We start from the raw sequence: 24957 nt of genomic DNA on the forward strand, positions 1-24957 counted from the left end.
CAAATGTGCCAGAGGCGCCATCTTTGTTAGTGGAATGATTTTAATGATGGTGATTGCACAGACCGTGAGGATATTTTCAACATCTTTCTGTGGGAGTATGGAATGATGCAGCATCAACTAGGGCAACTGCTGACTGCACATGCCAATTTGTGGACCAGCGGAGCAGGCAACCGTTGGCACGCACGCAAAGTCTGCGGTCCATCAGGAGGAGACCGGTGGTTCTACGGTCGACTAACCCTGCAGTAAATCTGCAAAGACTGGACCAATAGAACTGCAAAAAGTTGTAATCAAGTAAGAAATGAAAATTAAGCTGATGCTTTTGGAAATTTGAAAGAAAAAAATATATATATATATACATATTTGGACATATTAAGAGGTCAATCATTCCACCATGCATATGACATATATGATCTACATCCTATTATCGATCTTGTTAAGCTATCCTATTTACTACCTTAATTTGTCGATTGATTGAACACCTCTAACATTCCATGAACTTACCCACAATTCCACCAACTCACAGTAACCTCCATTTAACATTCACATACTGTATATTCATTTTATGTACCTGACATTTACATTACGTTTAATCCATGCACAGGTGTATATGATTTCATAGGTTCACTCTTGTAACAGATAGCATGACTGCATGAGTATATATATATATATATATATATTTACCACTATTACTATTACACTATAGTACATGATTATACAAACGGGAAACGGGGCCCGGCGTGCTTCGAGATGCATCACCACATCCTGACACAGCTTCAGAACGGCAGGAATCGAGTGCAGAGCGAGACATAAACTGAGTAACATCACATAAAGCGAAGAGAGTAAGATACGTACACACGAGATGGATACACGCAGAACAGACGATGAATACCCGCGTCCCGCGCACATCCTCAATACTTTCGTCTCGCTCCGCCCCCCAATGGCTCCTCCCACTGACAGTGTCTCCTCCCCAGGTTTTCGCACTCCGGCTCCAGCGCAACGTGAAATATTCCATTACGTATTTTGCTTCGTGCAGGAGCGCGTGTCCTCCCGTTGCCTCACCCCACCTCACTTCCTCACACTCTATCCTCGCGCTCTCACTCTCTCTCTCTCTTTCTCTCGAATCCTCCCCTCTCTACTCCCAAACCCCTCCCCTCTCTCCCCCTCTAGCCCCTCCCCTTCTCTCGCGGGTCCTCTTCCTCTTCCTTTTTTCCTATCTGGTCTTCTCCCTTCCGCTTATCCCTCTTCGCTTTCTCTTCCTCTGCCTCTCTTCTTTCTCGTGTATTCCAAATCGCATCTACTCGATTCTCTTTCACGTATTTCAAAGTCTTCTTCCTCTTCCCTTTTTCCGTGTCCTATACCCTCCCTACCTCCCTCCCTTTACCTCGCCCCGTCTGCTCGAGCCCGCGGTATGTCCACGCAGCACGAGGAGACGGACAAAGCTTTCTTCAAAGGGCGCGGACAGAGGGATCCCAAAGGACAGACAGACGGAAGGGAGGTCGGACGGCGCTGGGACTGTTTGAGACTTCCAGGCTTGGACACAAAAGCGCGGGGAGACACGGAGCCTGCCGCGGACCGAGGTACCGTCGTGATGTGTTGTCCTTGTTGTATTTCTTTGTCTCTGTCCTCACGTGTCCGTCCGTGTGTCCTTCGTCACCTGCGGTGGAGTCTCCTTTTGTACGAACTTTCTTCGCCGCGTACTGTCTGTCTGGCCAACCCTCGTACAATTCTTGCGATAGTACGTCGATCACGTTGAGGGTTTCCTCATGGATCGATCGACTGCGAACGGAAAGATCTTGATCTTCAGCCCACAAGGAAGACCATCGAACGTCTGTCGGTCTTCCTGACTCAACTTGGACGTCCAAGACCATCCCGCTCCCTCCCCAACGAATCCCCATTTTTATACCAATCCGAATCCCACAATCCCAAACCTCTTGAACGAGAACAAATTGTGAATGACGTGCCTACACAGGATGACGTCACACGTGTAATCTTCTCAATTTGATCTACATCGACATGTGCACACCTGTGAATCACACGAGTACTGTAGTACATTCAACTTGTTCGTCAAAATTCATACAAAAAAGCTTCAAGTGTTTCCCAATGATTGTCCAAAGAACTAGGCCTCCAACAAACCCTCAGTTTAACCTTGTCAAGAATAGTTTGAAAAATCCTTTTTCCAAATACTCCCCTCGACCAAGCAGGTCATTGTGGACAACCTTACCTGTCATTGGATTGCTTGTGTGATTGTTTGGTTTCCTGTTATCCTATCACAGACTAGTTTTGATGTGAGGCTGAGATCCAGATTTGATCCACCAGTATGATTGACTTGGACGTGTCTTCGTCAGACATGAAGATGTATTAGATGAAACCATTCCATTTCTGATGTATTTTATGGACATGAGACAATTACCATGAAAATGCAGCATCTAAACACCTTGACCTTGTTTGTCCTGAAATGCGTTTCCCGTTCCTATATCCGTTCCTATTTTATAGTGTTTTACTGTATGCAATCCCCTAGGACCTTGCTAATTACGATTACATCCCACCCCTGTGTTTTTCCTCATCCCTTAATCAGAAGTTGCACTACTCTTCATCTGAGGACTAACTAGCGGACAGCTGGGCAGACGGTGGGCGGCAGATGCTGTCTGCCCGGCGGATGTGGCGCCGGGTGGGCCGCGAGGACGGTAGAAGCTGGATCACCTCGGGAAATGTCCGCCGGTGCCGACACTAGCACATACGCTGCGGGCGAAGTCTATGACAGCTTTGATGAGTGGGAGATCGGTGTTGGAGCTCTGATTATTGATCTGGAAGCAGACCTTGAGAAGGACCGGCAGAAAATGGAGCTCAAGAACCCTGGTGGCAGAGATCATTCCTGCAAGCAAGATGGTGTGATGGCTGCTGCCGATTCCAGTTCTTCGTCCTCCCCATCCCCTTCAAGCTCTTGCTCTTCTGCTGCTACTTCCACAACCACTGTACCTCCCGCAACCACGATATCTACTTCCACCTCCTGCACGCCGCTTACCTCTGGATCGTCGTTGCTGCTTTTACCCAGGACCCTTAAACTCCAATCCACATCTCAAGGAGTGAGTGGTGCAAAAGAAAGTGGAAGTAAAACAAAGTCGAAACGGAACAAAGGTTCCCGGGAAAATGGGAAATCGGGGCAGCAACCACCACCAACATCTCAGCAGCAACTGCTAGAGAATGGAGTTGGAGCAAGACATGAAGCCAATGGACGTTTGACAGAGTCAGCACCTGCTTTTATGGCTTCCCAGGCTGGCCACAAGGCCAAGGAGGAGAAGGAAAAGGATAAGAAAGAGGAAAAAGACAAAGGCACATCGAGAAACCGCTCAAAGAAAGGGAAAGATGTGACTGGAAGTGGGCTTGGAGGTGGGAACTCGGGTAAGACGAAGAGGGAGAGCAAGAAGGAAGCTGCAGGAAGTGGATTTCCTGGAGTAACCCACAGAGCAGCTGGTCCATCTGTGGCAACTTTGCCGCCGTTGGGTCTTGGCCTAAAGCGCATGAGTCCATTCCGTTGCATCTTCCAAGGACAAAGTGGATGTGGTGATGGCAGTGCAGGAGCCAAGAAGGATTTCTCCTCTTCAAGCGAGCCCCTTGGCGGGCAAGGAGTGGTCTTGGAGGCAAAGAGGGAGAGTAAGGATGCAAACGTGAACTCCACTTATATTGCAAAAAAGATGAGGAGCGACAAGGTAACATGACCGCTGATTATGCCTCCCTCCACCCCCATCCCCTCCCCACCCCACTTCCATTACCCTTACCCTACTCCAAGCCTCAAATCTTTCATCACCATTCCATAGTATGCTTATGGTACCTTGTGCTATGGTCATAATGATTTGTAAAGGAGTATTGAGATCGCATCGTGCACAAACCGATAGTTTATTTTGGAAGTAATTAGATGTTTTATTACATCCGCCACCAAAGGTGAACGGAGGTTATGTTTTCACCCCCATGTCTGTCTGTCTGTTTGTTCGTCTGTCTGTCTGTGAGCAGGAAATCCTCAAAAAGTTATGGACCTGTTCGGATGAAACTTGGTGGACATGTTGGGTGTGTGACAAGGATGAATTGATTAGATTTTGGTGAAGATCCGGATCTGGATCCTACGGTTTTTAAAATTTATTTTGTAAGTGATTCTTCAACATTGAGAGATAGGGCCAAAAACGATAAATAGCAGGACATCTCAAAACGTTATGGACGGATTCGGATGAAACTTGGTGATTGAGTTGGGTCGATGACAAGAATAAGGTGATTAGATTTTGGTTCAGGTCCGGTTACATTTCTGGCCAATCAGTGGGATACAAAATGTAAACTGTTCAGCCTAGCGGAGGCTTCGAATCCCCCAGCCTGGTGTTGGCTTAGCGGTTAGGGTGCCGGCTTGGGATCCTAGGATCCTGGGTTCCAATCCCGGTCGATCGTTGAATTAACGCCAGGGGGGTTGACTCAGCCTGTCATCCTTCCGAGGTCGGCAAATTGAGTACCAGCTTGCTGGGATGAATGATCCCGGTGTGTACCCCGGTTTAGAATAGGTACACGCTATCCCTGCGCATCGTAAGAGCGTGACCAAGGGTTGGCGGCAGCAAGGGCATCCGGCCATAAAAACATTGCCTCAAACAGGGAACCATGATTGTCATGGGGCCCGCAAGGCTAACCCCCGCTCTAGCGGGGAAAATGGCCTTAAAACGATCATTCATATATTCATTCATTCATTCATTCATTCTAGCGGAGGTATGTGCTCTACCAAGTGCCGTTCTAGTTTCTCCATGTTTTGCCCAATAGTTTTTTTCAGTGCAGCATGCGTTTGAACTCTGCCTTGCAAAACTCAGAAGTTCTTTGTGGCTTTTAGGGAAGAATCCTGTTTGAGTGTTCACTCCTCTCGGCTATTTCCAAAGAGCGTTCTGCACAGTGAGTTTCCCAGTGTCATTCATTTGAAAACGATTATAATCTATCTGATTCTCATCCACCGATACCGGTACCTGCGTGTGGTGAAAGCGGGACCTCTTTATTCCAAATCGGTGGCCACCAAACCCAGAATTAGAATGGGAACGAAACGTAGGGATTTTGAGAAGGATTTGCAGGCCTTTGGCGGATTGGTGCAAAGTGGTTACAAATTTGTAGGGTTATTACAAGGGAATGGCGGTAAACCCTTTTATGTTGTCTAGGCAGTCTCTCATCCCCAAGATTCTGGATTACCAGATGCCTATCTTCAGAAGAACGAATAGGGAAAGGAAAGGTAAGATGAACTATGGAGATGTTTTCGTTTCTCGATAATGTCAGGGAGCTGGGATTGAGAGAGATTGCAGATTGAAAAGAGCACAGCCATGCCTCCTGACCGCTATACGCTGTGGAATGCTGGGTGGTACTCCCTCCTTTCCTGGAATCTTTCTTGGACCGCCCACCTTGACAAGCGGTGCATATAAACCGCAAGACCACGGTGGACTGTCGCGCGGGTGGGAGGCAGTAGTGGACGAGGAGGGGGTTTGAAAGGCTAGCGAACGAAAGTGGAGCGTGTGGGGAAGTGAGGTGGAGGGGAGGTAGGAATTGGTAAGAGATGAAATATGTGAGAGGAAAGCAAAACGAGGACAAAGACAAAGGTAAGGACAAAATGAGCAAAAGGTTGGGTACGAATGAGGAGGGGAGTCACGTATGAAGCGAGTACACGTGTTGAGTTGTGCTAAAACATGCAAGTTGCACGTCTGGGTGTGTTGACCCGATTGCTGATCCAGAACCATGATTTTATTGAAAGTTCACTGAACGTATGACACATCCAAGCTGAACTCTCTGTTGATTCTCAGCTTCACACGGCACAACTTTCTTTTATCGTTTAGCTCTCGATTTTATTTATTTATTTGGTGTTTAATTACCACCTATGGATTTAATTGCTATAAATTGTTTTGACAAATGTGCTGTGCATTCTATCCTGATTGCGACTAGCATGTTTGTGCCCCCATCACGTTGTACCTGCATGCTCATGCCCATGTGCTTTTTCACATAGTCACGGATAGATGAGCTGTGACACGCAAGGTGGGAGGTGGTGGAATGGCATTTCCAGCAGGTTCTGTTAGATAAGGATGTTGTTGTTTTTTTGGGGGGGGCGGATGGGCGTCTTTGGCGTGGTACTGTCGGTTAGGTATCTTGATGGTGCCCCCGGGTCAGCTGCACTGGCAGCGTTCCCGCTTGAAATTCCAAGGGTTCTTGAATCGTCCTTTGTGGCTGTAATTCCAGACCGCCTTCCCTGATCGCCATGAAATTGGTTCAGATGCTAAGAACGTGTTTTGCCTGAGAATTAAAGCAAGCTATTCGGAAAGGCATCAGATTTGTATGCTGCAGCTTTGATCAACTTGACTTTGCTAACATGCTGGAGGAATGAATCGCACCAATGCATCTTTTCCGGAAAATGCTTTTAATTTTTCATCGGATGTTTAACGTTGATATTGGCCTCCATAGTACCTTTGACTTCTGTGACGGCCGTCATGCAGTTGTGTGTATTTTGGGCATCGGATCAAGCGTGGGCCTTTGGGTTGGGGAGTCGTGCCTGCTGCCTTCTTGTGGCCCAGAAGCCCATTTTCCAGAGGGCGTGCAGCCTGCTCACCCATCCGTGAACTCGCCATATGGAATTCCAGGCGTCTGCTCTAACACTCACGCACAAGCCTTGGATAAACAGCCACGGCTCGCTGTAGCGTGTGCGCTGATCGGCCTGAAAGGCTTAGGATCGCTTCCCATCCATTTATATCCTATCCTGTGCCTCCCATAAATGGACATAAATTTCTCAATGAAAACGAATCCCTGCGTCCCCATTTCTAATTTGCAGTTTTGGCCCTAAATTCATGATTTATATTGTCTCGCTGTCCAACCCCTCACCCCCTCAATCTTTTTTATACCCAAGCTTTTTGATGGGCATATATACCCATAAAAAATAGGGGGATATTGTAATTGCCTCCATCTGTCTGTCTGTCTGTCCCTCCGTTATGCTATCTCTTACTGAACGGTTGTGCAGAAATTCTCTAAACTTGTCAGTCATGATCACCACGTGGTGCAAGAGCAGTATCATTTTCGCCCTGCCCCCTAGAGTGGGGTCAAAGGTCTAATACCAACAAATGCAATTACGGGCACATTTTGAAACGTTTTATATTGCAACTTTGTACGTGCAATCAACACTGGGACATGCATGAAATATGTAATGCTTGTTTGGAATTTGACCCCCGGTTCATGCCCCAAGGTGTGGGGACCACAGGGGTCTATATGAGGAAAGATTTAAACTCAAAATTTGATTTTGGGTTATTCCTTGTGGAACCTTTTGCCATCTTTCAACTTTGCTTTAGGTGGGAAGGATGGGGATTTGTGTTGGTGTGCCATCAACGTCGCTCTCGTCTCCTTTTCAAATCGTTTATTTTGTTTATCGTGGCACACTTATTTAGACTTGTGAGTAATAGATTTATAAAGATGATAAATTGTCTTGTCGACTGCACAGTTAAAATTGTAGGTCGTTCCAAGCAATAAGTGAGCAAAATATCAAGGCCTAAAGCCACCTTTAACAGTGGGGTCGAGTGCTGTCATCCGAAGTCTTCTCGCTTGCCCCATTCCAAGGTGTGCTTTCCATGAGCGCTCTCACTGTGCTTAAGATGTGGGCCTCATTTGAAGCTGTAGTCAGACAGCTCTGAGATTATTATAATGGCGCAAAGCCAACCTTTGCAACAGCTCTTAATGGTACATCGACTGACACCAAACGCCTGCTTTTTGACCCTCCCACCACGACACTGAAATGTCCTGCTTGGATTGTACTCGTATTTCTCACAGAAGCCCTGCCTGCAAAATGCAGTGCTGACGATAAGTGACCTAATTGCCCGTGAAATGTCGGAGATGTTCTTGAGTTTCTGGATGCACTGGAGCACTGGATGGGAAGTTGGTGTTGTACTACCTTTGGTGACTTTTCTTTTCTTGTTGTTTCCTGTTGTAATTAGCTTATTGGCAAGAAATTCATTATGTATAATTGGTCGGTGCTTTTGGGGGCAAAATGTGTTTTTATTGTGTATACATCATGTAAATGTACATATGGACTTCTGGATTCTGCAAGGCAGAGTAAAAAAAAACAAAAACACAGGCCACATTTGAAAATGTAATCAGCTTCTGTCTCGCTGCCTGTCTGTCTGTCCGTCACGCTATCTCTTAAACGGTTGTGCAAAAATTCACCAAACTTAGTAGTTATGATCACCACATGGCAGAAATGTGCGAGAGTATTTTTATTTTGGCCCCACCCCTGAGGCCCTGGGGTAAGGTCAAAATGTCAAATACCCCAAAATACAATTACGGGCACATTCTAAAAACATTTTAAAACTAGAACGGCACTCAGTAGAGAGCATACCTCTGCCAGGTGAACAGTTTACGTTTTGTATCTGAGCGTAGACCAGAAAATCGCAATACAGAATCACATTTAATCAAAATCATCCGTCCACAACTTTTTGAGATATCCTGCTTTGTATCGTTTTTGGCCCGATCTCCCAATGGTGAAGAAACATTTAATGAATTCTAGTAGCCGGATCCAGATCCGGATCTTCACCAAAATCGAATCATTTCGTCCTTGTCACATACGCTACCTCTCTGCCAAATTTCGTCCGAATCCGTCCACAACGTATTGGGATATCTTGTTCACAAATAAATGGACAGACAGACGGGGTGAAAACCTAAACTCCATCCACCTTTGGGGGCGGAGGTAATAAAACCAACATTGGGAGACGCATGAAGTGTAACGAATTTTTGCTCACCTGGAACGAAGTTCAGGGGAGCTTATGCGATGATGGCACAATTGGCGCGTCGTCAGTATGGCCGTACGTCAGTCCGTCGTCCGTAAGCACATGAAGCTTCTTCTCCGAAACCGCTAATGGGAGTGTGACCAAATTTGGCACAAATGATATGTGTTGTGTTGTGACTAAAGTTTGTTCACGGCTTTTAAAAAGTTTGGGTCTAAGGGGGTGTACCGGGGGCCAAAGTGGATCCAGGTTTGACCCTCCCCAAAATAGAAATTTGTTTTTTCCTCTGAAACTACGCAACTATTTCGATGAAACTTGACTACAACCTTTATCCCCCATGATGTACCGAAGTTTGTTCACAGCACTAAGAAAATGAAAATCTAAAGGAGTTTACGAGGGGGTCAATGTGGGTCCAGGTTTGACCCCCTAAAATAGGTATTTGCTTTCTTCTTTGAAACTACACATACAATTTCGATGAAACTTGACTACAACCTTCACCACCAGTGATGTACCAAAGTTTGTTCACCACATTAAAAAATATTCCCCTTTGAGGGTATATGGGGGCTCGCCCCCCAAAATATTTGCTTTATTCTCAGAAACTACACACGCAATTTCGATGAAACTTCACCACAACCTTCATCGCCCGTGATGTACCAATGTTTGTTCCTGACATTATAATAATTGGGGTCTGAGGAGGTATACGGGGTTAGGGGAGGGGGGGGGGGGTTGTCCCCCCAAATAGGTATTTTTTTTCTTTGTTTAAAGTCTTATGATTATGTTAGTATGATTCTACAGGCTGTCCTGTCTTCCAGCAACCATTCAAATTGGTTTAAAATACCTTTAGTCAGTGTAGTATACTGTTTATTCCACCAGGTGACCGCCAGAGGTTTTGGATTTGAACCCCGGTTTACACCCCAGGGTGGTGGGGACCTAATATACAGGGTTCAAAACAAGATTTTTTGAACTCAAAATTTGATGTCGGGTCATTCCTGGTGGAACTTTTTGCCATATATACAGTCACGTGAAAAAGTAAGTACACCCCATGTAAAGTTTTGACTTTTTCAACATATTTCAACATACAGCTATTTGATCTTCATTTCAACAATATTGATAGATAAAGGTGATGTAATAAAACAAATATCATGAAACATTTACATTTTGTAGTCCATTGTATAATTTAAATAAACATAAATGCAAATTTCGCATGTGGAAAAAGTAAGTACACCCCTACATTTATCACTACTTGAAATACCTAAAATTAGAATCAGGTGCACCAGCTCAGGTGCAAATGATGAGAACATTGTTAGAGAGGTTCTTGGAGGAACCTGTCTTATTTAAAGCTCATACATTTAGTTTGGTTTGCTCTTTGTTGTTGAAGTGTGCGGCGTCACCATGCCTAGATCAAATGAGAGCTCTCTGAGGCTTTCAGAAAGAAGGTTACAGATGCCTACGAGTCTGGGAAGGGATTTAAAAAGATCTCCAAACAATTTGAAATCAATCATTCGACTGTCCGGAAGATCATCTACAAATGGAGAAGATTCCAAACAACTGCCAACTTGTTCAGGCCAGGCCGCTCCAGCAAGTTCAGCCCGAGAGCAGACTGCAAGATGCTGAAAGAAGTCTCTAAGAACCCCAGAATGTCAGCACGGGACCTACAGGTAGCTCTTGCCACTGTTGATGTCAAAGTGCACGAGTCTACCATTAGAAAGAGGCTGCACAAATTTGATCTACATGGGAGGTATGCCAGGAGGAAACCATTGCTGTCCAGAAAGAACATCAGGGCAAGACTAACGTTTGCCAATGAACACCGAGGCAAAGACCAGCACTTCTGGAACAATGTGCTCTGGACAGATGAGTCAAAGGTAGAGCTATTTGGCCACAGTACCAGAAGACATGTTTGGTGAAAACCAAAGACAGCATTTGACCACAAGAACCTGATACCAACTGTAAAGCATGGTGGTGGAAATATTATGGATTTGGGGCAGCTTTGCTGCATCAGGGCCTAGGCAGCTCACCATCATCGAGTCCATTATGAATTCTTCATTGTACCAGAGGGTGCTTGAGGATAATGTGAGGCCATCTGTCGGAAAGTTGAAGCTCAACGGAAGGTGGACCTTGCAACATGACGACCCTAAACATACCAGTAAATCCACCAAGGAATGGCTGAAAAGAAAGAAATGGAGGGTTCTGGAATGGCCAAGTCAAAGCCCGGATCTAAATCCCATCGAGATGGTGTGGGGGGATTTGAAACGAGCTGTGCATGCAAGAAACCCCTCAAACATCGCACAGCTGAAATAATTCTGCATGGAGGAGTGGGCAAAAATTTCTCCCAGTCGATGTCAGAGACTGGTAGACAGTTATAAGAAACGCCTACTTGAGGTTGTTTCTGCCAAAGGGGGCAATACCACCTATTAGAGCCAAGGGTGTACTTACTTTTTCCACATGCGAAATTTGCATTTATATTTATTTAAATTATACAATGGACCACAAAATGTAAATGTTTCATGATATTTGTGATATTATATCACCTTTATCTATCAATATTGTTGAAATGAAGATCAAATAGCTGTATGTTGAAATATGTTGAAAAAGTCAAAACTTTACATGGGGTGTACTTACTTTTTGACGTGACTCTACCTCCACCACCGAAGGTGGATGGAGGTTATTTTTCACCCCTGTCTGTTTGTTTGTTTGTGAACAAGATATCTTAAAAAGTTGTGGATGGATTCTGACGACATTTGGCAGAGATGTTGTGTATTTGACGAGGACAAAATGATTAGATTTTGCTGAAGATCCTGATCTGGATCCGGCTACTAGAATTTTTAAAGTGATTCTTCACCATTGGGAGATAGGGCCAAAAATGATACATAGCAGGATATCTCAAAAGGTTGTCGTCGGATTTGTACAAAACCTGGAGGAGATGTTGGGTGTGTGACGAGTACTAATCGATTCGATTTTGGTGAAGATCTGAATATGCATTGGGATACGAGAATTATTTGAATTATATAAAAAATGTAACCACCTTTAGAGGCCATTTTTCCCCGCAAAGCGGGGGTTGGCCTTTTTCGGGAACCGTGGTTGTTGTTGTTTTTCGGTCCCCTTTTTGAAGCAATGTTTTACGGCCGGATGCCCTTCCTGACGCCAACCCGTTTTGCCGCCTTTAACGACAAACAGGGAATTACCAGTGAGCTGGTACTCAATTAGCCGACCTCGGAAGGATGACAGGCTGAGTCAACCCCCCTGGCGTTAATTCAGCGATCGACCGGGATTCAAACCCAGGATCCTTGGATCCTAAGCCGGCACCCTAGCCGCTAGCCCAACACCAGCGCTATTTTTGAATTATTGAATTTTTGAATTTTGAATAATTTGAATTATTAAGTGATTCTTCACCATTGGAGATAGGGCTAAAACCGACAGGGCACGATATCTCAAAAAGTTACGGACGGATTTGGACGAGTGTGTGTGTGTGTGTGTGTGTGTGTGTGTGTGTGTGTGTGTGTGTGTGTGTGTGTGTGTGTGTGTGTGTGTGTGTGTGTGTGTGTGTGTGTGTGTGTCAAGGGTGAATTTATTCGATTTTGTTGAAGATCTGAATATGGATTCGGATATGAGAGTTATTTAATTTTTAATTGATTCTTCATCATTGAGAGATCGGGCAAAAAGCGATATATAACATATTTTAAAATGTTATGGATGAGTTATGACTAAACTAGGTTGGATGAGTTTGTTAGTGACTTGTCAAGTAGATTTTGGTTCAGGTCCGAATCCAGATCCGGCCTATCATTGGGATGCAAAACATAAACTGTCCATCCTGGCGGAAGTATGCGCTCTACCGAGTGCCGTTTTAGTTCAAGCTTGCTGGGGATTTACGAAGGTGCGCCATCAAATTCACTCTACTTAGTTATTTTAAACCACATGTTGGTGAGAGCCGAAATGTCGAGTTTGTTGCTTGCTCCTAGACATTTGTGTACTATATGGAGCCGCTTGGATAAGTGGACTTTGAGATTTGTACCCATATTTCCTTTTATATTGCTCTCGTTAAAGCAGATAATCAACTTGTCTTTCTTGCGATAATCTTTCAGATCATTGTAAGCTTTATACAGTGACGTAAGGCTCATTATGAGACAACAGACAAATAAATACATCATATCGTACTTTAACTTGGAATCCCACCGATTTAGATTCAATCTGCAATTTTGCCTTTTATTGATGTTTTTTTTTAAAGACATCCAAAACACCTGGTTGAGCGGTTATTGCAGTGGCTGCACCATTCCTTTGTTGATTGTTTTCCTTGTTTGTAAGGTTCTCTTCGAGGTGGTTTTGTGTGTGGCCCTACGGTGCAGTACTGAGATTGAGCTGCCCATAAGCGTCGCCCTTTTGTCTTGGTGTTGATGCGACTGTGCTATGATATGCATTGAATGTGTATCTTATATAAATATATACTGGTCACCTGTCTTACATAAATATGCACGTTGTCAGTGACAGTCTATTACAATGCAATTTAAGCATAAACTTTTGATTTATGGTATGTTGGGATTTTTAGTCTGGGCTTTTCACTTACCTATTCTGCACACACATTAACGTACCTTTAACGCTATTTCATACAGCTTCTGGGTGACAGCTTTGCAATGATGATAAATTGTTATTTGCGAGAGGTCATCCAGAAGGTCCAGTGAACTCTCAAAGGGTCACAAGGAGAAAGGTGACCTCTGTATCTAGGTTATAAATGCATACAATAAAGGAGATTACACAAATCGATTTGTAAGTGCGGTGAGCAATATACAAATGTGGAATAAGTATGGGAAGGTTTGAAAGGAGAGGGGTGGGACAGAAGGGGCACACACACACACACACACACAGAGAGAGAGAGAGAGAGAAAGAGAGAAAGAGAGAAAGAGAGAAAGAGAGAAAGAGAGGAGAGAGATCTCCCATTAATTGGAAGAAATAGACTTTTAAACCAACAGTTGGCATTTCCAGGCAGCACAGTGGCCTACAGTGTTTTGGGGAGACACTAATCCGACTTCCATGAGGTGACGGTGTTCTTGAATTACCTTTTCCATTGGCCCTGTGCAGCTTCGCCTGGATGTTTGGCAGAGTGAGGTATGGCTCCATGTCATCGCCGCAGGGAGGATAAAACGGTGGAGATGTAGGGCCTGCTTGCTGTATCTTTAATGATAGTTGCTTGTTTCATATCACATTGTCTGTGTTCTGTTTTGACATTTCTTTCGAGCAGTATCTCCGATAATTTTTAATTCCCTGGTAAGTTGGAATGCTTATATTTGCTTATTGCTGGCATCAATGTACTAATATACAGTCAATGTGCAAGAAAGAAACTGATAATGGAAATTTGTGATTAATTTGGTAAACATTGCTAATAGGAGACTTAATTGAAAGCACGCATACCTGTCCTGAGGTAACACCTGGTTAAGTTCATTTTTAAAGTGTTTCAACCATAATCAGGCCACTTCGCCCCCACCCCCTGGCTTTGAGGAGGTCCAAAATAACCCGGCCTGATGAGGGTTAAGGTGTTCTCACTGACGAATCAAACCACAAGATTTTCACCATTATTATTATTAATATAATTATTATGTTTTTATTTTAAAAGTAATAATAATAATGGTGAAAATCTTGTTAATTATTACTAATATTCAATCAATTACTAATATTACTAATAATTACTAATGTACTAATTAATTATTACTAATTAATAATTACTAATTAATAATTACTAATTAATTACTAATTCATTATTGTAATTATTAGTAATTATTATTACTAATGTCAATTATTAATATTATTATTATGTTTTTATTTTAAAAGTGGAACGTACAGGAGAAGAGTTAGGACCCATTATCTTTCAGAACGACCTGTAACAAGGAAAGGGAATAAGAGTCACCCACAATGAGTGTACCAGCAACACCTACACCTACAGTCATGTGAAAAAGTAAGTACACCCCATGTAAAGTATTGACTTTTTCAACATATTTCAACATACAGCTATTTGCTCTTCATTTCAACAATATTGATAGATAAAGGTGATATAATATAACAAATATCATGAAACATTTACATTTTGTAGTCTATTGTATAATTTAAAGAAACATAAATGCAAATTTCGCATGTGGAAAAAGTAAGTGCACCCTTGGCTCTAATAGGTGGTATTGCCCCCTTTGGCAGAAACAACCTCAAGTAGGCATTTCTTATAACTGTCGACCAGTCTCTGACATTGACTGGGAGAAATTTTTGCCCACTCCATACAGAATTATTTCAGCTGTGTGATGTTTGAGGGGTTTCTTGCATGCACAGCTTGTTTCAAATCCCCCCACAACATCTCGATGAGATTTAGATCCGTGCTTTGACTTGGCCATTCCAGAACCCTCCATTTCTTTCTTTTCAGCCATTCCTTGGTGGATTTACTGGTATGTTAGGGTCATTGTCATGTTGCAAGGTCCACCTTCGGTTGAGCTTCAACTTTCCGACAGATGGCCTCACATTATCCTCAAGCACCCTCTGGTACAATGAAGAATTCATAGTGGATTCTATGATGGTGAGCTGCCCAGGCCCTGATGCAGCAAAGCTGCCCCAAACCATAATATTTCCACCACCATGCTTTTCAGTTGGTATCAGGTTCATGTGGTCAAATGCTGTCTTTGGTATTCACCAAACATGTCTTCTGGTACTGTGGCCAAATAGCTCTACCTTTGACTCTCTGTCCAAAGCACATTGTTCCAGAAGTGCTGGTCTTTGCCTCGGTGTTCATTGGCAAACTTTAGTCTTGCCCTGATGTTCTTTCTGGACAGCAAAGGTTTCCTCCTGGCACACCGCCCATGTAGATCAAATTGTGCAGCCTCTTTCTAATGGTAGACTCGTGCACTTTGACATCAACAGTGGCAAGAGCTACCTGTAGGTCCCGTGATGACATTCTGCGGTTCTTAGAGACTTCTTTCAGCATCTTGCGGTCTGCTCTGGGGCTGAACTTGCTGGGGCGGCCTGGCCTGAACAAGTTGGCAGTTGTTTGGAATCTTCTCCACTTGTAGATGATCTTCCGGACAGTCGAATGATTGATTTCAAATTGTTTGGAGATCTTTTTAAATCCCTTCCCAGACTTGTAGGCATCTATAACCTTCTTTCTGAAGGCCACAGAGAGCTCTTTTCATCTAGGCATGGTGACGCCACACACTTCAACAACAAAGAGCAAACCAAACTAAATGTCTGAGGTTTAAATAAGACAGGTTCCTCCAAGATCCTCTCTAACGATGTTGTAATCATTTGCACCTGAGCTGGTGCACCTGATTCTAATTTTAGGTATTTGAAGTAGTGATAAATGTAGGGGTGTACTTACTTTTTCCACATGCGAAATTTGCATTTATGTTTATTTAAATTATACAATGGACTACAAAATGGGAATGTTTCATGATATTTGTTGTATTATATCACCTTTATCTATCAATATTGTTGAAATGAAGATCAAATAGCTGTATGTTGAAATATGTTGAAAAAGTCAAAACTTTACGTGGGGTGTACTTGCTTTTTCACGTGACTGTATAAATCAACCAGGTGGTGTCAGGTAGGTTATCGCATCCTGAATGTCATTAATAAGCCAACTGGGTTTATGCTGCCAACCCAATAGTGGCATGACAATTCTCCTGAGACGAGCTATTTTTCTTTTTTGGAGATGAGAATACAAATCCTTAATATAGCTGCCTTCAGTGGGATTGAACCCACAGCCTCTGGAATCCCAGTCCAGTGTCCTCACCAATAGATCACCACTGTACCCATGGTTCATTGTGTGCACTGTGCTAACCTGTGGAAGAATAATTCAGGATATGCTTGTGTACAACACCATGCGAAAGTTTGTGTAATTTAAATGATATTAATACTTCAGGGTAAATTCACCAAACTATCAGTGATAATAGTCATACATGTGTTTATTAGTGTAAATTATCAGCCTTTATATATGCAAGTGAATCTAGAAACGCACTTGGTAGATCGCATACCTCTGCCAGGCTGGACAGTTTACCTTTTGTATCCCACTGATAGGCCAGATCTGGATCTGGATCTGGACCTGAACCAAAATCTAATTGGCTTGCTCCATTCGCCTACCCAACTCATCCAGCAAGTTTAGTCATAACTCAGCCACAACGTTTTGAAATATCATGCTATATTGTATATCGTTTTTGGTCCCATCTGTCAATGGTGAAGAATCACTTAAAAATTACCAAATTCTCGTATCCAGATCCGGATTTGGATCCTCACCAAAATTGAATAAACTGTTCCTTGTTACACACCCAACCTCTCCCCCAAATTTCGTCTGAAACTGTTGACAACTTTGGAGATATCCCGTTTACAGACAGACAAACAGACAAGAAAGATGCAAAATCAACCCTCAACCTCCCTTCCCCCCCCCCCCCCCCCCCAAAAGATGTCTTGGATACATCAAATTATCCATTTCAGTAAGATTAAAATTGACGATCTTAATCAAAGCTCACGTCAATTGGATGAAAATTTTGCTTATTTTACAGATGACAATTGATGATTTTATAAGTTTAATCTCGAGTTGAACTTGGACCTTTTGACCTCAAATCATTGGTTTCGCAATTCAGCGATGCACTATGCAATTGCTTTTTAACTCAACTGGACTACCGTCAATGTCTGTCGTCTGTCGTCTGTTAACTTTTGGACATTAACACTCTAGCGCCAAATTTTTTTACAGATTTTGATCAAACTTAGAATGTCTAACCCTTACCACACAAGGTAGGTTGCTATTGCATTCCAACCCGATCCGTCACAAAATGGCCGCCATAGTCCGCCATATTGTTTTCAGCTCCGAAATGACGTTAAGACTTTAACGTCCACAAATATTTATGGCTTTTGATCAAACTTGGTGTGTGAAGTTGTCCAGTCAGTTCAGTTGAGTTCTGCTTCCCTGGAAGCTCCAGTTAACTTTCAGGATAATTGGATGAAAATTGGTGATTTCTCAGTTGAAATTTGATGATTTTACAAGTTTGACCTTGAGTTGACGTTTGATCTTTTGACATCAAAAATAGTTGCTTTGCCAATTCAGTGAGGCACTATGCAATTGCTTTTTAATTTTCAAGTCAATCGGATGAAAATTGATTTTACAAGTTTGTCCTTTGACCTATTTACCTCAAAAATAGTTGGTTTCCCACTTCAGTGACCAAATATGCAAATCCTGTTCAACTTTCAAGTCAATCTGATGAAAATGAAGGTTTTAGAACTTTGCCGTTGAAATGACCTTTGACTTTTGATCTCAAAATAAATAGGCTTCTCAGTTGTGACTAGCTCTACAACTTGGTAAAGTTTCATGATGATCGGTCTAGAGTTGTGACCTGTAGGCGATTGACAGACAAACAGGCAGACAGATAGAATAACAAAGTTGACTGACCAATATACTTGAAAAATCTTTGATTTTGCAAGTAACAAACAAACAGGGGTGAAAACATAACCTCCGTCCATCTTCGTTGGTGAAGGTAACTAAAGCATCTGAAAAGGCAAAGCTCGTCCGTGTATTTGTAATTCTTCCATATTGCTAAATATGATGAAAACAACTAAAGAAATACAAATAATTCACGATTTTAGGTCACCATGACCTTTTGACTTCAAAAGCATTTGGCTTCGGTGACCCAATCGGCAAACCCTGTTCCAATTTCAAGTCAATCAGATGAAAATTGACAATTTTATGTGACCTTTGATCTAAAAAAAAAAAACAACCAGCTTCTAGCTTTTGATTGTTGAACCAGTTCAGTGACCCAATATGCAAATTATTAAAATTTCGGGTCAATTAGCTGAAAATTGCTGATGTTGTTTGATTTTGACCTTTTCACCAATGTATTATTTTGTCTTCTCCATATTGTCATACTAAAGCTTTGTTGAAAATTTAATGACAACAGCTCAAATGGTGAAAGGTTATGGCCAAGACACACACATACACACACACACACACACACACACACACACACACACACACACACACACACACACACACACACACACACACACACACACACACACACTCCTGTCTCCCACTGCTCAGGGGATGGGCGAACAAACTGCTGAAGTAAATAACAAGAACGGTGTCATTTTATATGTTGTGTGTCTGCCCTTTGCCGCCTTGAGTGCCATCACTCTTTTACCCCTCCTTCCTGTATATGACTGAAGAACTCTTACCGGAATATTGTGCAAGATATCCTGAAATACATTCCACAGTTCTGTAACGTTAGTTGGGCTCTTCTTTACCTTCACCACTGAAGGTGGATGGAGGTTATGTTTTCACGTCTGTCTGTCTGTGAGCACGGATCCTCAAAATGTTATGGATAGATTCAGATGAAACATGATGGACACTGGACAGGTTGGGTGTGTGACAAGGACAAATTTATTAGATTTGGGTGAAGATCCAGATCTGGATCCTGATATGAGTTTATTTTTATTTTTAAGTGATTCTTCATAATTGAGATATTGGACCAAAAATGATATGTACAGTCATGTGAAAAAGTAAGGACACCCCATGGAAAGTTTTGAATTTTTCAACATATTTCAACATACAGCTATTTGATCTTCATTTCAACAATATAGACAGAGGTGATATAATATAACAAATATCATGAAACATTTACATTTTGTAGTCCATAGTATAATTTAAACTAGACCTTCCAGGGAAGCAGAACTCAACTGAACTGACTGGACAACTTTAAAGTAGGTCAGTTGTCTGTACTAGATTTGACTTGAATGAAAAGCCAACAAGGTTTGATCAAAATCCATAAATATTTGTGGACGTTAAAAGTCTTGACGTCGTTTCGGAGCTGAAAACAATATGGCGGCCTATGGTGGCCATTTTGGGATGGATCGGGTTGGAATGCAATAGTTGGTATCAGGTACTGTAGTCTGTAAGGGTTAAACATTTTAAGTTTGATCAAAATCTGTTAATATTTGTGGACGCTAGAGTGTTAACATCGTTTTCATAACCAAAAATAAAATGGTCGCCTAAGTCCGCCATTTTTCAACGGATCGGGCTGAAATGTAAAACCAAACTGGTCCTTCGGTAAGGATGCTGCATGTCAAGTTTGATCAGAATCGGTTGATATTTGTGGACGCTGGAGTGTTAACGTCGAAAAGTCGACAGACGACGACGACGACGACGACCATGACAGATGACGGACGCCGGAGGGTTCAGTATGTGATGAACTCAACTGGACGGTTGTCCAGTTGAGTTAATAAACATAAATGAAAATTTCGCATGTGGAAAAAGTAAGTACACCCCTACATTTATCACCACTTCAAATACCTAAAATTAGAATCAGGTGCACCAGCTCAGGTGCAAATGATTAGAACATCGTTAGAGAGGATCTTGGAGGAACCTGTCTTATTTAAACCTCAGACATTTAGTTTGGTTTGCTCTTTGTTGTTGAAGTGTGTGGCGTCACCATGCCTAGATGAAAAGAGCTCTCTGTGGCCTTCAGAAAGAAGGTTATAGATGCCTACGAGTCTGGGAAGGGATTTAAAAAGATCTCCAAACAATTTGAAATCGATCATTCGACTGTCTGGAAGATCATCTACAAGTGGAGAAGATTCCAAACAACTGCCAACTTGTTCAGGCCAGGTCGCCCCAGCAAGTTCAGCCGAGAGCAGACCGCAAGATGCTGAAAGAAGTCTCTAAGAACGCCAGAATGTCATCATGGGACCTACAGGTAGCTCTTGCCACTGTTTATGTCAAAGTGCACGAGTCTACCATTAGAAAGAGGCTGCACAAATTTGATTTACATGGGAGGTGTGCCAGGAGGAAACCTTGGCTGTCCAGAAAGAACATCAGGGCAAGGCTAAAGTTTACCGAGGCAAAGACCAGCACTTCTGGAACAATGTGCTCTGGACAGATGAGTCAAAGGTAGAGCGATTTGGCCACCGTACCAGAAGACATGTTTGGCGAAAACCAGACAGCATTTGACCACAAGAACCTGATACCAACTGTAAAGCATGGTGGTGGAAATATTATGGTTTGGGGCAGCTTTGTTGCATCAGGGCCTGGGCAGCTCACCATCATAGAATCCATTATGAATTCTTCATTGTACCAATAAGGCTGCTTGAAGATAATGTGAGGCCATCTGTCGGAAAGTTGAAGCTCAACCGAAGGTGTACCTTGCAACACGACAATGACCCTAAACATACCAGTAAATCCAACAAGGAATGGCTGAAAAGAATGAAATGGAGGGTTCTGGAATGGCCAAGTCAAAGCCCGGATTTAAATCCCATTGAGATGTTGTGGGGGGGATTTGAAACGAGCTGTGCATGCAAGAAACCCCTCAAACATCGCACGGCTGAAAAGTTCTGCATGGAGGAGTGGGCAAAAATTTCTCCCAGTCGATGTCAGAGACTGGTAGACAGTTATAAGAAACGCCTACTTGAGGTTGTTTCTGCCAAAGGGGGCAATACCACCAATTAATGCCAAGGGTGTACTTACTTTTTCCACATGCGAAATTTGCATTTATCTTTATTTAAATTACTAGGGCATGCCCGTACTATATATATAGGACGTGCCCGTAAGTGCGTGATGTTACCGTACAATGAATGTATCGTCCCGACGCCGCAGCTCGGATGGCGCTGCAGTTAATCGGGCCCCCAAATTCCTCATCGACGATAACTAAACAATATATTATATGAATCGCACCGTACATACCTCCTTCTAGATCTTGTTCTTGTCTTGATATACTCACTCAGGCTCACTCTATCACGACTGAGTCCTCCCAGCTCCTCCAAATGGCGCCCGCTCGCCGCTACGTAAGTCCGGAAGTGACGTCCTCATTTGACTGTCCGGAAGGTCGCATATCGCAGGAAAGCGAAAGAATCGCAAATTAGTTTTAATTAGTTTTAAAACATCGTTTAACGCCAACATAGCGCCAACATAGTTTGCCGACGGGAAATAAATGAATACGCTCTCAAATGTGCCATCCGAGGCAGAGTCTGTTCGCCACGTTCGGCACACGTGATAGCTCGCTGCTCTCTGATTGGTTGAATCGTTTTTTGGACATAGCTCGGTAACTACTTCTGCGATTAATTTAAAACCTTGAAAAGGCACATCCTCGGGTCCCCAGCAATATACCTGGCAAGTTTCAAGTATATCGGACCGGTAGTTGTCGAGAAACAGCGGTCACAGACAAACATACATACAAACATACAAACATACAAACATACAAACATACAAACATACAAACATACACACAGAGATTGCTGGAATTATAGATAGATACAATGGACTACAAAATGTAAATGTTTCATGATATTTGTTATATTATATCACCTTTATCTATCAATATTGTTGAAATGAAGATCAAATAGCTGTATGTTGAAATATGTTGAAAAAGTCAAAACTTTACATGGGGTGTACTTACTTTTTCACGTGACTGTAGCATGATATCACAAAGGGTTGTGGACCCTTTGCCTGCAAACATTGTGTGACGTAACGCCCCCCAGGTATTCGGCATACGAACGTGCTTCTCTTAGATCCACAAACTTCGAACCTGGATTCATCAGACCAGAGTACCCAATTTGATTGTTCAGTCACCCAATCTTGGTGTTGCTTTGCAAATTCCAGTATTTTCACCTCATTCTGTGGTCTCGGTAGTGGTTTCTTTGGTGCGACTCTGCCATGGAGACCTGCTGCAATCAGCCTTCTGCGCACAGTGCTGGACGAGATGTTAATGTTCAGTCAGTCATGCTCTCATTTAATTTGTTAACTGCTGATTTGATTTCCTTCTATCGTGTAAGCTGAGCAACTTCAAGTGCTTGTCTTGCTTTGGGGACGTTCTTCTGGGTCTTTCTGTCCTTTTCTTGTCTTGTGCCGATCCTGTTTATTTCAGGTGTGGTAAAGTGTACCTAACACTGTAGGAGATCTTAACAGCTTTTCTGCTATTTCCTTCATCGCGTGCCCTTCTTACTGAGTTTGGATCTTCACACGCTGTTCTGTTGAAAGTTGCTTCCCTGGTGCCATTCTCAACCCACCCATAGACTTTCAAGCAAGGGAACAGCTGATGAAAACGAATTTCACATATAAACTAATTTGCACCTTTTGTTGTGATTTCTTGCGTTAGTATAACTGGTGTTTTTTTTTTGTTTAAAAAATTTTTTTTTTGTTAATGTTGGAGGCTCCAGGCACGGACTGTATAGCCCTCACCAAGGCCAGGCCTTAATTAAATAAAAGAGAAGAAAAGTGTATGATGTTTGTTTGCAAGAAATAGAGATTGACGCTAGCCCGGTAGCTGTAGTTTGAGTGAGACAGAAAGTAAGACCACCAATCCTGACATGGAGAGTGTAAGATGGTTCCGGGCACCACGTTAACGCTCCTAAGTCAGAACGGTAGTACCACCCTGGGCGGTTGCTGTCTACAACCAACTACCTAGAAGTAGGTATGGGACTCGGTTCTGTTGATTACTTCATTAATTTTTTTTTTTTTGTACAAAAATCCACAAACTGTTTCCTACACATTTTCTTTGTGGTAAGTGGATATTTCTAACACATGATAATGTAATATGTACAGAAAAAAAGAAAAAAAAAAGCGATTTCCTAATTTCACCCTGATGATGATTATGCCCTAATCAGGGCAAAACCGGTGGGTAATTGCATTTTCATGCACTTGTGACAGCCTCTGATATTATAAATTACATTTACCATCATCGTAATTATTAACATCATCATAATTAGCGCTGCGAGAAGTTCTTCTGGGATCCGCAGACGAAATTGTGCATCGTGGCGGTGACGTCATGGTGTTAGGCTCAAGTTGGAGAACGGCCTTACATCATCATTGTTCCATACTGCATTCAATAATGGCTCCAGGTTGTGCATGGTGAAGTGAGAGATAATGTTCTGTGGCAGGCGGCGCTAATTGTTCCCAGGATCATACAGTAAGGGTTGTATGGGACGCGGTTCTGATGCTCGCAGTTTGGAATCGCACACTTTGATATATTAAACGAGTGATATAAATATTATTTTTTGTATACATGGTCAAAGCTCGTGAAGGAGCGAGTACACTGAACAGATCAGGACAAAAGGTAAAGTCGGAGGGACAACAACAGCAGAGTTGCAGGCCAAAATGGAGGGAGACTTGGACAAACAATGAGTATGGGAAGGAATGGTGGGCAGGAAAGGATGCTTGGGGTGGCCAAAATGAATACAGAAATCCCAGGAGGGGAAAACTGGAAATTTGGAAGGAGGGGGCCTTGGAGTTGGGTCGGGGGTTGGGGGATTAACGGGGGTAGAGAAGATTAAGGTTTTGGATTGGGGGACGATGACGATTGGGGGATTGGGGTGGTGAATAGCTGTCTTGAAGAACAGGAGGGAAGACTGACATTGAAGAGAATGTGGAAGTTGGTTCCACAGTTGTGAAAAAAAGAGGAAATAATGAGTGGAGGTGAGCAGTGATCCTTGATTTTGGTAGTTTCAACAAATGGTGTTGATGATGGACCGTGTGTGCCTTGCGGAAAGAGCAGTGGGTGCAATATCAGAAAGGAGGTGGCAGAAGACAGAACTCGGTGACCAACCTGACTGTGATGGGAAAGTGATAGGCCTGCAGACTCAACTTCAGTGTGGGAGATTCCAATCATCTTGAAGGCCTTTGTTTCCACGGCGTCAAGCTGAGCAAGGTTGGAAGCAGGGGAGACAGCTGAGAGGGTGACAAGTACTCCATTGAGCTTTGGATGAAGGCCTTGTAGATGGATAGAAGTTCAAGTTTGCCAAGGAAGGACTTTGTAAGACGGAGGATGCCCAGACAGCGTCTGGCTTTGGAGGACAACTTTGAAATGTGGTTTTCCCAAGAAAGATCAGGGTTGATAGTGAGATCCAGGAGTTTGAATGACTGGATTTCCTCAAGAAGATTGTTAAGAAAGCAGATGGGAGGGTTTGGCAGACGGTCCTTTCGGAGGGAGAGCGTGAAATTTGTCTGGATTGAAAGACATAGACATATATTGCACACCTATGCTGCACACTTCTAACTTCCCACAAATGTTGAATGGGGACGAGCACCCACAAAAGTGAAAATAACCCTAGCCTTTGCACAGTACTGTGTGTGTGTGTGTGTGTGTGTGTGTGTGTGTGTGTGTGTGTGTGTGTGTGTGTGTGTGTGTGTGTGTGTACACATTTCTTGGTGTGCATACCAGCCTGCATAGGGCTAACAGGATAACTCAGAGATGGCGTACTT

At 43.0% G+C, this 24957-nt stretch overlaps 1 protein-coding gene across 3 annotated transcripts in view; it reads left to right on the forward strand.

The window, feature by feature from the left end:
* The first annotated feature begins 1009 nt into the window (after nucleotides 1–1009).
* Nucleotides 1010–24957, forward strand: part of LOC137420869 (zinc finger protein 608) — a 105664-nt gene continuing 81716 nt past the window's right edge. For 2 of the 3 annotated variants that reach the window (XM_068106324.2, XM_068106325.2), the window contains exons 1-2: nucleotides 1010–1577; nucleotides 2576–3707. In XM_068106324.2, coding sequence (XP_067962425.1) covers nucleotides 2709–3707 — 999 coding nt within the window. In that variant the 5' untranslated portion in view covers nucleotides 1010–1577; nucleotides 2576–2708. Of the gene's footprint in view, nucleotides 1578–2575; nucleotides 3708–5456; nucleotides 5607–24957 lie in introns of those variants that run through there. The other variant, XM_068106328.2, reaches the window with a different exon arrangement.

The sequence above is a fragment of the Myxine glutinosa genome, chromosome 2 (assembly GCF_964187855.1).
Source record: "Myxine glutinosa chromosome 2, kmMyxGlut1.1, whole genome shotgun sequence".
Lineage (NCBI taxonomy): Eukaryota > Metazoa > Chordata > Myxini > Myxiniformes > Myxinidae > Myxine > Myxine glutinosa.